At 44.2% G+C, this 17,464-nt stretch overlaps 1 protein-coding gene across 2 annotated transcripts in view; it reads right to left on the bottom strand.

Annotated features, from left to right (window-relative positions):
* Positions 1 to 17,464, bottom strand: part of PGR (progesterone receptor) — an 877,082-nt gene that overhangs the window by 113,982 nt on the left and 745,636 nt on the right. Inside the window, exon 9 of one of the 2 annotated variants that reach the window (XM_069639100.1) lies at positions 1,931 to 2,096. The exons of the other annotated variant lie outside the window; for it this stretch is intronic. Coding sequence (XP_069495201.1) covers positions 2,066 to 2,096 — 31 coding nt within the window. The 3' untranslated portion in view covers positions 1,931 to 2,065. Of the gene's footprint in view, positions 1 to 1,930; positions 2,097 to 17,464 lie in introns of those variants that run through there. 2 annotated transcript variants of the gene reach the window in all.

Below are 17,464 nucleotides of genomic sequence, written 5' to 3'. Positions count from 1 at the left end.
GAGTAAGAGCCATCCCATTCTGGACATCTATGATCGTCCTGAAGGGCTGTGCTGCGCAACTTCAGAGTTTTTGTGTGTTATGTTATAGTTTAGCGGCAGGAACTCGTGTAACCAGTGCTTTTTTAGCTTTGGTTGAGAAAGCGTGTTGCCAGATAGAAATGCACGCCTATGGCTTCTAGCCCTTTAAAAAGCGGTACCAGGACCACAGGTAACCAGCACTCTCTTACCGTGATCCCGACGCGAGAGTCCAAGGTCTGCTTCGGACCGCCTTCTGGCTGGAGGTGAGGATTCTTCAAGTGCATGAGTTGCTTTGCGCTCCACCCAGCTCCAAACAGTCACAAAACAGTCATGCACTTTGCCCTTGTCTCCACTCCGGGCTTCTCGCCGCAAGGGTGGAATGCTGCTGTTTTTGATTCCACTTCCTCCACACGTGATTGGTCACGTGACACGCCTTCAGCAGGGAGCGTCAGGGGAGGAGAGAGACAGTTAAAGGGATATGACCCTTTTCTCAAGATTCACGCCGTTCTTTATTCCAGGGTATCGTAGTGCGCAGTGCGCCTGGAGCAGCAAAGTAGCAGTCACTCTGGGCTCTCACAGGGGGGGTCAGGATAACGAAAGTGTCCGCTCTGCTCCAACTCCAATTGCAGCTCCACAGTCACAAAACAGTCATGCACTTCGCCCTTGTCTCCACTCCGGGCTTCTGAATTGGAAGGCATGAAACAGGCATTATCTGAATGTTTCAAAAGAGGCAAGGAAGGTTTTCAACAATATAAGCCCTGGAAACAATCAATTACTGCTATTTCTATGATTACAATCTCTCAAGCATATTTGAATTGGCCTCCACTTTTAAGCCATCGCCAGTTGATTACACAACTGCATTTGAATTGACCTGAATTTAATGCCGTTAGGACCAGCAGCGAGATTGGAATCACTTGTCTTCCCTTTTGCCCTTGAGGCTGGAATTATAACTGCATGTAATATTATTTTGCTCACAAATATTTCATAGGCGGCCAAAACGTTAGTTGTTGTCTTTTTTCAGGCACCACATTCATCAATGGTCACTCACCAACTCTCATAGAACCCTAAAAGATGAATACCTCTGTTTTGATGACAGTGGGGTTTCAGAGTCCCCAAAAATAATGATTTCTTCTTTAAGAGCATATTGACCGAGTCACACTGATCGAACATGAGCAAATGTATTTAAGTAAACATGTCGTAAAGGATTGGAAGGACGCCCCCAAGGAATTCTCATTAAAAGCCGTAATAATGTGCATATTTAACCACATTGGGCATGTAACATTAGTAATACAAGAAAGACTGTAAAGAACAATTAATCTGAAAGTTTGCTCGTTCCACCTTAACAGATCATTTTGAAAAGAGAACATGTGCCCAATACTGCGTTCCAAAGCATGTTTAAGTTACATAAACAGAAACTTGATCAGATTTTAAAAAAATCCTTGTTGGAAATCATTTTAGAAAATGTATTTATGAAATCATTTCATTTGTATAGGCATTGAGGAGCTGTTACAGGTATATGTTCTCACAGTGGTTTCCTCAAACAAATCAACAGGATAAAACAGGTACATGTTATCACATTAGCATAGTCATAGAGTACAGTAGTGTAGCAATATCAGGCTTAGCGGCATGGTGCAGATAGGGGTTAGCAAGTTGGTTAATTACTTTAGTGACTATACATAACACATATTGCATCAATTGGCAGTGGATGGTATTACTGGGGTATTTGGGGATGCGGTTGGCATGTGATGGCATGAACTAGATGTGACGATGCAGCGTACATGTGGGGACTATACCAATAATATGATGCATTAATTCATTTTGGATGGCATAACCCACATTTTAAGTCTTTGTCTGGCATTTGATGGAAGCAACAAGAGATGTGAGGCTGCATTTTATACATAGTGACTAAAAGGTGACTATATGCTGCCTGATGTAGCTCCCTGTAACATGTGGTGAGACTTTGCCAGTCTGTGTACACACTCCATCTTACGTCTGTAACGATATGCGTATTCTTGCACTTCTCCAATGTACCTTGCACTTTCTGTAACTAGCGCTTAGATGCCTCATGGTTTTGTACGCTGAAATAAATGCAAAAATAAAATAAATAAATAAATAAAATGGATATTTATTTATTTATTGTTCACATGTTAGGTGCCTATACAGAAAGTAAATACTGTTTCAAAGCGCCCACAGGGCAAAGGGAGGGAACAAGGGAGTGCAACACATTAAAATAACACAAAAATATTAAAACAGTGGAGGGAAAAAGGAGAAAGGACAAACCTACTATGCCTTGTGGGTATTCAAAATGTGCAAGTGCAGTAAGGAGGCGGGAAGAGGGAAGTGCTGGAGTGTCTGTGAATGTCAGTGAATCACACATATGTGCATGGTGTGGAGAGTACTACATGGCCTGGGGCCACAATGTGTATAGGTGCGAGCCACCAAGGCAGAGGGAGTGACAGGGCAGTGCTGAGGGTATACAGGAGCTGGGACGATTAGGTGTGGGAGGTCAGAGGCCCCGAGGATGCATGAGGGCCCAGGGCACCATTCGCAGCAGAGGGGAGAAGAAGGGAAGGCGGAGGAAAAATCTTGAGGAGCTTCTGGAATTTAAGAAAGTCCCACACAAGGGGTTGAGGGAGGCTGTTCCATAGGAGGGAGCCATGTGGGATGTATTGACCCACCCCGCTGTGCTATGCGGCATCACTCTGATAGTTATGGTGCAAGAAACAGCAACAATGGCGGCAAAACCCTTGTGCGCGCCAAAAACCTACAAAAACCGCATTTCTGAACACACAAAAAGATGGATGCACCACCTGCCACCCATGGTGCATTTGTGGTGGAATAGAGCACACACTACAGAAAATGTGCCAGTGGGCTCCATGACCAGCAAACAGAGTGCAGAGAGAGAAGCAGCAGTTTGCAAATTAAACTCCAAAATGTGCCCATAAATGACATTTGCTTTGTTGCTAAAAATTCAAAAATGCCTATAACACAACACTTCTCAACATTCAAAATTTTGCTTGGCACTCAAATTCATGTAATCTTATGAAGCATTGCGAACATAAAAAATCCTAAATGTGAAGAGCAAAACATTTCTTCAGAAAAACTGATTGTCTGTAAACTGACAGCCCCTGTCAAAATCTGTGTGCAGTACCCTGGGCTACCTATGAATGACAGCTGTCAGATGAGCTCATGATGAAACTTCAAAGTAGTTAAACTAAAAGTCTGCTGGATTAGCAAACATAAAAGGATTGTTCCTAAAAGGAATATAGGTCTTAGTTGTGTTTTTTATTCCACAGATTTAAAGCTAAGAAACTAATGTATTTATGTGATTTTATGCAACAAGTTTGGTTTCTGCTGGATTTTTAATTAAGAATAAATTAGTTTGGCTGAGCTGCAACCCTTTGGAAGTGGAAAAACTGGTTTCTTCCAAGGGGAGGGGAAATCCTCTCAGCAGAAACTCACTGGTAGATGATAATTGTGGGTTAGACCAGACTCTTGTCTACAGAAAGAGAATGAACAATGGAAGACCCTTCAGCCGAGGAAAGGGAGGTGTGAAAGGGGTCGTAAACTGTTCCAGGAAGGAACTTCCAAGGGAAGGGGCTGCTCCTGGACTGCAGGGAGAGACAAAGGGGCAGGACCATTTGCTGTTAAGCATGAACAATGAACAATTTTTAAAGACTCATAACTTGTGATTCAAAGTGGAAAAATAAACAAAGGACAGATTGTTAATCTAATTGTTGGCTGTAGTTTCAAGAGGCGGCAGAACTGTGTAACATATTCTGGACAGGAATGGCAATATATGTTGGTTTTTACGTGAACTGTGTTGATGCTAAAATTGTGAAACTTTACACACACATCCCTATGGTAAACACACATTTGTGAAAAGTTGCAGAAAGTTCGGAAATTGCGTTCATGACAAAAAGGACAACATTCTGTAGAAAGATGAAACAAGATCCCACAGCTGCAGGATGTTGAGGAATAGCTACTATATACAATATTGAATCTTTGTGTGTGATTTGTGTAGATGTGACCAAGGTAGAAATATGTATTTAGGATAAAATCCAATTTTGAGACCAGTGGCTAAAGGGAGGTTTCTAAGGACTGTAAAGCAAACCATAAAATGTGACATCATCCGGCCTTGATCCAATCACTCAGATGCAAGGCGGAGATGAGGTTTTAATCCAATCCCAGCTCACAGGGGTAAGCTTAGTTAAGCCGGCCCATACACCCATTTTGTGATGTCATTTGAAAGGATAAAGAGAACCAGCTGACAACACATAAGGACTCACTGATCCACTCACTTTCCTGATTCCGGCAAAGCACTCTGATCCAGCATTCTACATCCAGCTTTAACATCCTTCCAGATCCAGATGCCAAGATTCTTGTTGCAGTAGAGAACTATTGACTTCCAGCAAGCCTAAATTCTCAAACTTTTTCTCACAACCCAGTGAAGCGCTGTGGTGTGAGAAGGCCTTTTGAACTAGTATCCTGAAATTCCCTGGCTTGCTAGCACAAGGCTTGCCTGAGGAACTCACTATCCAGCTGATTGAAATACCACAAACAAGAAGGACAGATCCTGTGCAAATTCGGTGACCGGTCTAGCTGAACCAGTCCCGGGCCTGAGGTGATGTCCTTCGATGAGAGATCCAATCCATGACCAGAACTGGGTCCAAATTAATAACTTATTCTGTGAGTATTAATGGGAAGAACAGCGACCCATAATATATCGGCATCTTATGATCCTAATCTCAAACCCATCCCATCTTTAATTCAGAACCTTAGTATTGCTAGAAATATCTTTGCGCCGACTCTTGTCTCATCTGTGTTATTAAACCCTAACTTCTTATTGATTTGATTAAGAAAAGTAAATCCCAGGAAGAAATAGTGTATCCACAACAGGCGGGTTACGCTGCTCATGTGACTGTAAGATCCATCTGTGGCATTCGCTTTTTCATAGTCATAATCTAGTGTAATCAAAACCCATCTGTCATTTTCAAAGTGCATTTCTGTTTTCCATTCTCGCGCCTATTTGAAAAAAATGACTCTTACTAAAACCTCTATAACTCCCTCAGTTTTTATGACAGAAGTGAAATTTCAACTCTTACTCATACCTAACATCCTTAGCTATCCATAGAACCCAAAACAGTGCAGAACAGTGCGATTCACCCGTTATAGCAAAAATCATGCAAAGAAAAGTTTGCAGCAAATTGAAATTCTGAAAGGTTTTACAAGTGTGAAATAGCTCTAAATTGTTTCCTACTTGGACTTTGAGATTTCAAATGTTTTCTTTTGACTAAATCATTGTTTGTGATTGTGTGCAACAGTTCAAAGCGGCTCCCATAGGAATTTAAAATAATTTTAGTGTTTTTGACCACATTTGATGTTTTTCCCCAATCATTTCCAAAGACAATCTCAAAGCCATTCTGACAGCTGAAAAGTCAATTCCGTTTTTCTCTTGTGTTTGAAGGGGGAAGGTGGGAGTGATATTCTGTTTGATTTGTGCTATTCCTGAATACCTGCTCTCTTCTCACATCTATTTAATTGCCTATTTGGGGGTTGAGGGATGTTGCAGTGGGAACCCCTAACCATAGTGCCATCTATTTCAAACCAAACCAAAAGTATTCTTTTCTGTGCTGCATTTGTTTTTGTGCTCATTACTTGATTCTTAGTTTATTAAAGATATTATTCAGTGCTCTGTCACCCCATTGGTGATTGTTGTTACCTAGTAAAATATATTGTGATAGAATTCTGAATACATAAATACATATTTATCTTTGCAAACTAGCCTGATTCCTGGTTCAGTGTGACTGGGGGGGGGTCTCAGGAGAAGGGTGTGATATGAGTGGTATATCGTTCAGAATATCGAACTTATAGATAAAAATAAATAATGGTTTCATGTGCGATCTTCGATCAACCACCTACCCTCTGTTTAGCACAATGCTTTACACACAGAGTTGGTGCCAGAGGAACATAGAGTGCTTGATTGAGAGTATTTAGAGAGATAAAGTTTAAGATATTGTGGTCTTCAGGCCCAGACAGCCTTGTGGATGATGCAGAGGGATTTGAACTTATGGGCAGGAGAGGTGCGGTCCCTGTGCTTAAGGCCAAGGAAAAGTCTTGATGCCCTATTTTGGATTAGCTGGAGGGTCGCAGAGTGGAAGAAGGTAGATTTAGGAGGAGGCTATTGCAGTAGTCAAGCCTAGAGAGAACCAGGGCTCGGGTAACATTGAGCCTCTGTTGAAAAGTGAGAAAAGGGAGAATTGCTTTCAGAAAGTGAAAGTGGGACTTCTTGGCAATATCCTGAGTGTGAGGGAGGAAGGAGAGAGAGGAGTCGAAGATGACTCCAAGGTTTCTGGCTTCAGAAGACGGAGCAGGGGGAGAGCCCATGGAGGAATGCCAGAGTGAGGTAAAGAAGGAGGGAACAGGGGTCCCGATTGGGAGGGATCTCAGTTTAGCAGTCATTGAGGCAGAGATCATTGGAGGTACACCATGACTGGGTGGCAGATAGGCAGTAAGGGATGATGGAAGGTGCAAGATGGTCAGTACGAAGTTTGAAAAGAGTTGCGTGTCATCAGCACTACACTGGAAGTTGGGGGGGAAAGGAGGAGATGAGTCGTGCAAGCAGAGCAAGGTAGATGTTAAAGAGCAAAGAGGAGAGGATAGAGCCCTGGGAGAAACCACAGGTGTGAGGTATCAAATGGCATTCTGGGCCATTTCAGGTAGCACTTGGCATAAGATGGCATCACATGTACATGTGAGTCTGCACATTACATGTGGTGACTATTTCATGCATCTGAGGCATTAACTGGCAGTGAGTTGCATTACTAGTATATATGAGGCTGTTCTTGGCATGCTCATGGTGGAGGCACCTGGATGCTGGCATCTTTAAAACCATACAGCACTTCCCATGTATCAACAAAAATAAATATTTAATATAAACCTCAATGGTAACAGCTTTGTCAATGCTTGTTTTATTTAAAATTATTGATCTTGTTCTCTCATGTTCACTGTGCTTCATGGTACCTGGTAGCTGCTCCAATTTACCAGGCAGACTGAAATTCATTATGACATTCCTGGATCCTAATGTGGAAGTTCACAAGTAAAATAAATAACACTACAAAGGTTCAGCTGGGATATGATCAACCCTGATGGAAAGATTCTTATACATTGCTCCACTGCTGTCCAAGCCGTGGCAGCAGGCCTAGAGCATAGGTGGGAGTCACTGTACCCCTGCAAATGGTTTGAATGGCTGAATGTGTCACATTGGGCATTTCATGAGCAGCCCTGTCATAGACGGTACTTGAGCACTTTTGCACTTTATCAGAAGATTATTAGCACTAAGAAGAAAAATGATTCAAAGTTAATGAAATTCTGCAGGCATAACTTGTATATGGTGATTTTACTATACTGATGCTGTAGTAATTTGGTATTGGAATTTATTGTAAAAATGGATGGTTGTGACATGAATTATATCAGTGCTCACAATATTTATTTGTGTATTTTATTGTGATAATTTATGTATGTTATTGTTAACCCCTTCACCATCAACTCACTGTTTTGGTGTAGGGAATGCTTTCTCTCCACTGCTGGGGGTTGGCTCCCAATTTTACTCTTTATTTAGTACTTTCAGCCTCTGCTGCTGGTACAAATGCTCATAACTCAAGTAGCCCTTAGATGTTATACATTTCTGTGCCAACAGACAAAAGGAAGCTCTAAACCTACTGTTTTTTAAGTTTCTATGTTTCCTTTGCTGCCTGGATTAGGTCTCAAAGACCCTCTGAAGCCTATAATGTGCAAAACTGACTTTTAAATGTGGAAGAATAATTGTGGTTGCTAGTGAGACCCTCAGTTTGAAATACAATTGGATTACTTTCTTTTTTAAAACAACTGTAATATTGATTTTTAGCATTTTAGCGAGAGGGATTTTATCAGTCCCTACAATAGGTTGTTTTTAGCCCCTCTTTTGGGCTGTATCTGGGCAAAGAGGGTGGATCTTCGAGGGAGTGTGGCATTTATTTATTTATTTATTACATTTGTTACACGCCCAGACCTTTGGGTATCACGGCGAGGTTACATACAGTTTGTTAAAATAACATTCAGTGGGGTGCGGGGAGCGGAATCATACACACCCCAGGACTCCCTGCGCTGCGCAGCTTTGTCACACAGGAGGTGATGCAGGCCTTAAATGGCTCACCTCAGCAGGAATTGCTGACACAAAGCCTGTTTAGGCCTGTTTACGGACTAGTTATAGCAGTCGGTGGAAAACGCTGGTCCGAGCCAGCGCAAGAAAGTCGTTATTTTTTTGGGTGGTTGCATGCTCCCAGTAAGTATTGTCTGTTTATGCCAAGTTGGGGGACTTGGGGAAGACATGGTGCTAGTTTCGCTCACCAGCCCCGTGCAGCGGGAGCTGAATAATGACTGGTCATCGCACACTCCGACACTAAATAAGATTCAGGACCTAGGGCTAGAGAAAGAAAAGGAATAGGAACAACTCTGAACCGCTAAATTCAGTAAAGGCACTGTTTAAGGCAGCCCTGTTAAATGTCAGGTCTGCTGTTAGGCATTTGCATGAGATACATGATTTTATTGAAGAACATGAACGGTCTTTATATTCCTGGAGGACTACACCATTCAGTTTATTAATTAAGCAATATGACCCGAGCGGCGGGGGTATTAGGGACTCAGGTAATGCCCCGGGGCCCATAGTTATTAACGAAGGCCCCGGGGCATTACCTGAGTCGGTAATGCCCCCGCCGCGAGGATCATATTGCTACTAGTACCCCAGCCCGCATTATATGCGTGACCGGGGCACTAAATGCATTTTTTTCTGTCCCGAAATGCTGCGGCATTTCGGGACAGAAAAAAAAAACTACCAAGAAAATGGCCGCCGGGAAAGGGAAAACGGGAGTCTGTTTTCTCTTTCCATGGTGGCCTTCGGGAGCGGAGGCGCTGGGAACACAAGTGTTCCCAGCACATCCACTCCCGAACAAAAAAAAAGCAAAAGGTAAGTGGGGTTGGGAGGGCGGGAGGGAGGGGAAGGGGGGAGAAAAAAAAACGTACCTTCGTCCCTGCCAGGGGACGATGGAAGCCTCCAGCTGTGTGGAGGCGCGGAGTCTCCACACTACTGGAGGCTTCCATCGTCCCCCACATGAGACACAGGAGCAAGAAGGTAAGTGGGGTAGGGAGGAGGGAGGGAAGGGAAAAAAATAAGCTTACCCGAGTCCCCAGCGGGGGGCGGAGGCAGCCTCTCAGCCGTGGGGAGGCTCGGAGCAGGGATGGCTCCCAGCCGGAGTCCCGACCGAGAATCAAAGGATTCTCGGCCGGGTAAGGACCCGGCGAGAGCCAATCAGAATGCGTGTTGCATTCTGCTTGACTCTCGCCGGGTACTAATAGGACAAACAAAAGAGGGGACGGGTGTGGCAGTGATATCAAAGATCGCACTGAAAATCTCTCATTTAGAGGCACTGGAGCGGGATGCCTCCACCCAGATGGGACATGCTAGTATATGGAGGTCACACTAATGCTATAAAAATTAGTTTTTGGCTACCACCCTCGAGGCCCACCCAAAGACTTTTTAGAACACCTAGATCAGTTTCTAACCGATACGGGAAGTAAATATAAGGGATTGTTCTGCCTCAGTGATTTTAACATCTGGTTGGATGATGCATCTAAACCTGACGCAAAGGAATTGTGGGATATTATAAATAATCACGATTTGAAACCCTTTGAAGTTTTTTCTTCCCACAACCGGGGGTATGGTCTTGATGTCCTCCTATGAAGAGTATCGAGAATCAAATTGACAGGCACATTGCCTGTTTCTTGGTCCGATCATGCTGCAAGGTTGTTCATTGTTGATCATGTTGAGAGGGAGTATTTAGGGGTCAGTAATTCTACCCATGATCAATACAGCAAATCTAACGATGTGCTTAAAATCTCAGGTAGGGAGTTAGAACATGAATTGGAGTCTATTAACTCATCATGGCTTTGTGATGAATTTTTTTGACAGGCAGCTGAGATCATGGGCAATATTTGTGAAAGAGTGGCTCCATTCAAACCTGGAAAGGTAAGCAAATCTCTAAACCTTGGTTTACACAGGACGTTCTTCCTCTACGTAAGCATCTTAGAGCAACAGAACAAAAGTGGTGGAAAAATAGAACCCCCACTAATGCGAGCAAGGTGGAATTGGTGCAAAAGGAATACAAAAAAGCTCTTTTCAGAGCCAAGTCTGACTTTCTGATTAAGAAAATCGAGGTGTCAATAAATCAACCATGGGAACTCTTTTCAACTATTGTCAATTTCGTGGAGCCAACATGTCTATTTTCTGCTATGGATCCTTCTATGAAACAGGCTAATGCTTTCAACTCATTCTTTCACAGAAAGATTGAGCTGGTCCAGGAAAATATAGCTCACCAATTCTCTATCCGTAGGGATCCTCACTCCCTCCCCTTCTTTTTAATCTATACCTTTGCCGGTTTATGGACATACTGAGGAAGCACGAAATAAAATTCCATTCCTATGCGGAATGTTCATCAAAATAGAGAAAGTTTAGGAGACGTTCAAGATGGCAGAACGATGCTTGGAAGAAGTTAAGGGTGGATGTCCTCCAACTGCCTTATTTTTAATGCCAGTAAAATGGAAGTAGCATTGTTTGGGTCGAAATATCTCCTGGAGGGAATTAAGTGCCCAGGTTCATCTTGTTTTTTGGGCTTAGACTTATCATTTGCTCCTAAAATAAAAAAACTAGGATGTATTTGGCAGGAAGACTTGGGGAGTAAAGCACAGTTAAGCACTAAGGTGCAGTCAGTTTTTGGCAATCTGCGCCTTCTGAGACAGGCTGTCCCATTTATTGCAGCCAAGTATCATGCCGTGGTGGTGGGAGCCCTAGTGAACTTGCGCCTTGACTACGGCAATGGGCTGCTGGCAAACATTCCATCCACACAAATTCAGCATTTGCAGAAAGCCAAAAACGGGGTGGATAGGTTGATCTTCTGAGTAAGGAAATCCTCCCCGATGTCAAGCTTGCATCGATCCTGACATTGGCTTATGGCAGCGGTATTCAAACTGTGGGGTGCTCCCCTCTGGTGGGCCGCAGCCACATGCCCAGGGGGTGCACATCCCTAGCCTGAAAAGAGAAAATTACAGGCAGCCCCGTCTCTTGGCCCGGGCGGAGTGGGCGACCTGGGGCGCAGAGCTGAATTGCTCAGGAGGTGGGCGCAGTAAGGGAACAACACAGAATGCTGCCAGACAACAGATTAAGCAGCCTGCTGTACCGGTGAGCGCTGCTCTGCGATGTGCGGCTGGCTGATCTCTGTTGACTTGTAGATGACTGTGATGCATTTGGAACATGCAAACAAAAGAAAGCATATTCCAAACACAGCATGTAAGATGCTCTGGAGTCACACAACCTGTGCCCCTCATTCTTTGTGTTGACAGCCTTTCAAGCGGGGCAATTTATAAGTGATGGCTCATTTAACAAGCCATTGTTTTTATACGGTATATGCTTAACTTTTCAGTGTTAAGAACTGAACATGGTTAATTTTTATTCACAAGGCCAGCACAAGTATCAGTTAGCTGAAAGAGAATTAACGTGCCACACAGAAAAGTTTAAAACTATTTTTTTTCGTGTCCCTTCATCTGACACACCAAAACATTTTTTTTTATATTACTTTTTAGTTACATATGGCGCATCCCTGGAAAGGTTAACTCTAGTTGTCTTGCTTACGTTTTCTAGTGGCTGCTTTGGGACATGGGCTAAATGCATCCTCTCAGCATCAAAGGTCTTTAAATTGTCTAAACAAGCCAGCCACTGCCTAGCGAGCACACCAGATGGCAACTCAATGTCACTTGGCACCTTGATTAGGAAAATGGAGTTCATTGTGTGTCACCATGCAGACAGTAGTCCATGGCAAATCAATGCAGTGATGTGTGCAGCAATGATTTGTGCGCTGCAAAAGTCGCCACCATGTTGGTTAATGGTGTCCATGTGGTGCTCCCTTATGTAACAGCACATGTACCTGTTTATTTCTGATGTGCTCAATGTCCATACAAGAGCACACTGGACTGTTTTGTCTATGAGACTCTGACGAGCATGCCATACTGTGTCCACACTTAAAGACATAAAACAATCAAAGAAGTTGCCTCAAATTGTAAATCCATGCGGCCAAAAGCCCTTTCTACACTGCCACACCATGATTTTCACTAGCTGCAGGCCACCACTAATAAGAGATGCTAATGCCAGCTTTGTTAGATAAAGCATGGGCCTGCTCTTTTTTGCTGAAATAACCCGAGGCCTGCGCAATGGTGAGGCCGAATACTGAGGGCCTTATACCACGCATCTGAAGCCGGTTTTGTTTAAAACGCTTCATCGGCTCATTACTGGTCAGGCTAAAGTTTGAAAGACGTACAATCCTTTCTGTGTAGCCTTTCTGTGCATTGTTTAGTGAGTCTCTCTTGTGTTGCATCCTGCCCTGTCTGTAAATATAATTCCCTTAAGATGTTTCTGTATTGGGGTTGGGCATGCCCACACTGAGACCTAGCCCTTCCTCCTCTAACATTCTTCAGAAACAAGAAGCAAAAGAAACCTTGTACCCCATTTGAGTGGCTGATGTTGCAGCCATGTTATACTGGCATCCAAAAATGTAAGCAGTCCAAATGAGCATGTATGGTTCATGGTTACAAACATTTTAATGTTAGGGTGAGTATTGTGAACCATGATGTGAGCACTAAGCCACGCATCATTTATGCATTTAGAGATTCACACATACACTCCTTTTTATCACAGACTTGTTTATCAAATGTAGAGATCTCTGATAACTGTTATAGTCCTAAAATGCTCTGTGATTTAATGCAACGTATACAGGAATCCTCATTGGTGCTATTGGTCCCCTTTTATACTCTCAGAGAGGTTTTTTGAAAGAGTACAATAAGAGTGTACCAGACTGTCCATCTTGCAATGATAACCTTCTATCAGAAAATAATTCATATGGTTAGTGTAGTATTGCCCCTTGTGAAATACAAGTGCGGGTGTAAGAACAGAACACCTGCAACACAGGGCCAGGTCAGCAGGCCCTCAGACCCCGATAGGCATGTTCACACCGCAGTGTGCCAGTACAGACAGTTTGAAACTGCATTCAGGCAAGGCTTTCCCTAAGAGCAGGTGACAGACGATCCATTTACTTGGGCAGCAACATATGACGGGTCTTCACTGAGTCTTGGGGTTGGTGGGGGAGCAACTGCCCCCATGTTGCCAGTCAGAATTCATTTAGCTCAGCAATGTCTTCAGTTCTCTGTTTTTTGTCCTGGTGCTTGCAATGTGCGCTTTGCATTACAAGCTGTGTGCCACAGACCGGTTCACTCTAAGTGGGGGAGAAATAAGGACTGTGGGGACTCTGTACAAGTGAATAGAACAGAGACACCAGGGCATTTCATCCTTTTCACATGAGGGGCCTTCACTGAATCTTGGGGGGGCGTCAGCTCCCACAGGATATGGTACAGTATTATCACTTCATTGCTTTCTAACACTGGTTCCTCCACATCAGCCTCTTGCTGACATTGGCCCTCATTAGGACCCTGGCGGATTTTTTCCGCCATCGACGGACTTTCCGGCCATGGCGTAAAGTCCGTTTACGCCATGGCGGATGGTGGACTTACCGCCCCATTCCGAGGTCGGCGGGGCGGTAAATCCCCATTGACCCATTTACCCTTCCCCATTCCCATTTCGGCCCCATAGGGTATAATGGGAGTGGGGAAGGAGTTAATTACGCCACCGTAAATTACGGTGGCGTAATTAACACCAAGGTCCCATAGCGCCATGGATTTTTACGCCCGCAAAAAGCGGGCGGAAAAATGACCATGGCGCTCTGGGAACTCGGAATTGGCGGTAAGGGGTCGGCGCAGCTAACGCTAGCGTAAACCCCTTACCGCCAGGGTCCTAATGAGGGCCATAGAAAGGTTTATAGCAGTTCAGTGGGCATTTAATGGTTAAGATACCTGCTGGCCTGCCACCGTGTGATAAACGGCAACTATTAACCTTACCTTTGTCGCCATAGCAAGCCTCACTTCTCCCACAGCAAAGCTGCATTTTAATTTTACAAGGTTACTTTACTCACTGAATGCTGATCAAGTGTTTTAAGTCTGTACTTAATTAACTAGGTGCTTGAAATTGTAGTACTATTCACAATCTGAACTAGATGTGTGTGTTGATTGTGTGTGTTGATTGTTCCAAAATACATTTCCTAGTGTTCTGCTTTGGGTCAAGTGGCCCCCTTTGGGCTGTACAAAATGATACTATAAGACCACTAGTACTCACCACCCCACAAACACCCATTCGCACCTTTGGGGGCATTCATGGGGACGTGGGAATGCAGAGGGAAGAGCCATAGCCGGGTATCCTGCTGAAGCATTGGCTGTACTGAAATCGAAATACCGCACAAGGCTGGAAGTGGAGGAAGTGGAGGACAACCTCCAGTGGCGGTCTCAAAAATAAAGCCACACATCACTTTTTGCAGAGAGACATGTCCACCCTTCCCATTAGTACTTGCTCTGTAAAATCAAATTGCCTTCTGCTGAATATACTAATAGAATGTATTTTGAGAAAATAAAAGCCCTACTGGAAAATGTTGTGTTTACTTGCACAGTTTCTATGTTTGGATTGGAAATGATTGTCCTACTGTCTTGGAATGTCTCCCCAACAACATATCCCTTCAAAATGTTGGCACCACACATTCTGAAGCCATTTCTATAAAAAACAAAAACACCAAAAGAGAAGAGCGGGGCAGGGGGGTCCCTAACAATTTATTTTTTGCTCAGAGGGGCCTTGACATAAAAAGTTTGAAGACCACTGGCTTATAGTAAAGGACCATATTGATTGTAAAATTATTTACCTATTTTGTAATGTGTGAAAAACTTAGCCCCAAGCTATTTATCCAAAACATTTTTCAAGTACCAACCAATCCAACAGTTGCGGTCTAGCGATAGATTGTTGCTGCAAACCCCTCCCACCAGCCCCCAGATGTGTATCCAGGGGAGACCGTAGGTTTGTAATTCATGGCCTAAAGCAATGGAATAACCTACCATTTGAAATTCGGGCCATTCAATCCGTTAGTCATTTTTGAAAAGTCTTAAATACCCATCTGTTAATTAATGTGAATAGGGGAGTTTTTAATGTAGGTGCCATCCTTTTAGCATTCATTTTATCTTCTGGTAGAAATGTGTTTGTATTGTTCATTTGAGTGTATTGCATATTCTATCTGTGCCCAGATATGACTTGGTTCATTAGATTCACTATACAAATGACTCAAAATCAAAATCAAAACTTTCATGAGATTCACCTTCTCGTTTGCATGTGATCAAAATAAGGATTTTACTGAAAAAGGAAGGCCTTGAATTTATGGTGTGCATCTGGTATCGGGGTAGTTAGATGTTACCAAAAAGATCTGCTATTGCACAAGCCACGAAGTTCATCACTGTGACAATTATATAGTTTTATACCAACACCTACCCCTTTTGACTCCCATGAGATATCTTGCTTTCATCTGCCAAGAGCAGATTAACTCAAAGTAGAGTAGATAGCATATTCCTTTCTTTCTATGACACCTATTTTATTTTAAAGGCATTCCATAACACTGGCCTAACACAGACATTATGATGAAGCTCAACCCTAAATAGGACATTTCAAAGATGCCCAAAGAAGGGGTGGGGCCAAGATGGCAGAGCATCCTTTTGTCTTGCCCTGAGCCATTCCGTTCAGCACCCCGGCCTGCTGTCATGAAGGTGAACCGGCACCCATAGAAGACACCAAGGGCTGCGGAATAGCAGTGGAGGCTGAGAGTGTGCCTCAGAGGGATCAGGTTATTACAATAGCAGCTTCAGAGCCCAAGAAGCTCTGCTAATGACAGCGCCTGACCCCTCAATATGATGACTGCTGAGAATGACCCCCGCAGTGAGGAGTGATCCCAGGCTGGAGCGGTGACTGGCAGAGATATTATAGTCAGCCACCTAGAAGGGAGTGCCTGGCATTAACCTGCAGGGCTTGCTGGCACACAGCCCCCAGAGTGGTACAGGTTGCAGAGGCTGGAAGGAGGCCTGGTGCCTAGGGGGAGGCGCGGCCTTGCCGTGCAGCAGAGTAGGCACCTGCCACAGTTGAAATGCTCTAGCAGCAAAGTGGAGGAAGTTGGATTGTGCTCCTGTTACCTGTGTAAGGCAAAATACTTCTACGTTTGGTCTTGAGAGCCAATTAAGGTGGGTTGCTCAGTGCCAGGCTGAGCTAATGGCTGAAGCATCAGGTTAGCAGAGGGTAGAATGAGGGAGCTGGCCCACACTACGGGACACTGGTTAACAGTGATGCATGCCTTTAAGCCCAGGTCAGGAGGGTGAGCACGGCAAAGGACTGAGCACTGTGAAGAAGTGGTATAAGACCCAAAGAGAGCACCAGTGTAGCTGGACTAGGGACCAAGAAGACCCCTCCATAACAACCTCGAGGGCTGGGACACAGGCGCCCCATACAGCTTGAATTTCCCTCCACATGGGTGTGGGGGAGGGAAGCAGTGAGATGGCACAAGGAAGATTTGTGAACTCGGCTGACGGGTCAGCGAGGATCTGAAGGGGGAGAACCAAATGCACCTTTGATGACTGTCCACCCCACATTACTGAAAGCTGGAAATCACAGTATCCCCAAACACTCGAGGAAAAAGAAAAGCACGAGGATACAGACTTTCAAGGCTATGGCCCAGAAGCACTCCTCATAGCCTTTATCAATGGAAGAAAATGCAGGCATCGGAGGGCGGGCTGCAATCCCCAGGTGCGGAGCTGCAACTCTTGCCAGAATTTGTTATACGCTTCCTTGATGCTCTTAAAAGGGATATTAAGGACTCCCTCCATTTGGAGATCGCGGACGTGTGAAAAGAAATGCTTGAATCGGCCACTGAGTTCCGGAAGGATATAGGGGCTCTGAGAGATAAGGTTGATCACAACTACTGCTCCCTAACCACACTGGTGGCCGAGATAAGAGAGGTCTGGGGTACGATGGCTGCTCTGCAGGATGGCAGCACGCTTTTGAAAACTAAGTGCGAAAACATGGCAATATGGTGTCCAGGGACAACCTTAGGATAAAGTTCCTGGGTGATGAAGCAGAATTCGAGGACATTGAAGGCTGTGTCGGGCCGCTCTTCTCCATGATTATGGCAAATGATTCCTCTGGAACTATTAAGATAGACAAGGCTCATAGAGTTGGTCTGAGGAGGGACAGGACAAGGGGCCCCTATGGACATCATTGTGAAGTTCCATAATTCGAAGGTGAAGGAAGGCATCTTGGGGGTTCCGAGGAAGGCTAATAGAATACAATTCCGGGACTCATTAGTTCAGTTTTTTCAAGATGTCCCTCAATCCACATTGGCCAAATGCAGAGCCCTGAAGCCCATCATTGAGGAGCTATGTCGTCAGGACATTA

The sequence above is a fragment of the Ambystoma mexicanum genome, chromosome 7q (genome assembly GCF_040938575.1).
Source record: "Ambystoma mexicanum isolate Mex_15411 chromosome 7q, UKY_AmexF1_1, whole genome shotgun sequence".
NCBI lineage: Eukaryota > Metazoa > Chordata > Amphibia > Caudata > Ambystomatidae > Ambystoma > Ambystoma mexicanum.
Note: the sequence above shows the minus strand (reverse complement) of the source record. Positions and strands in the feature narration are given on the sequence as shown.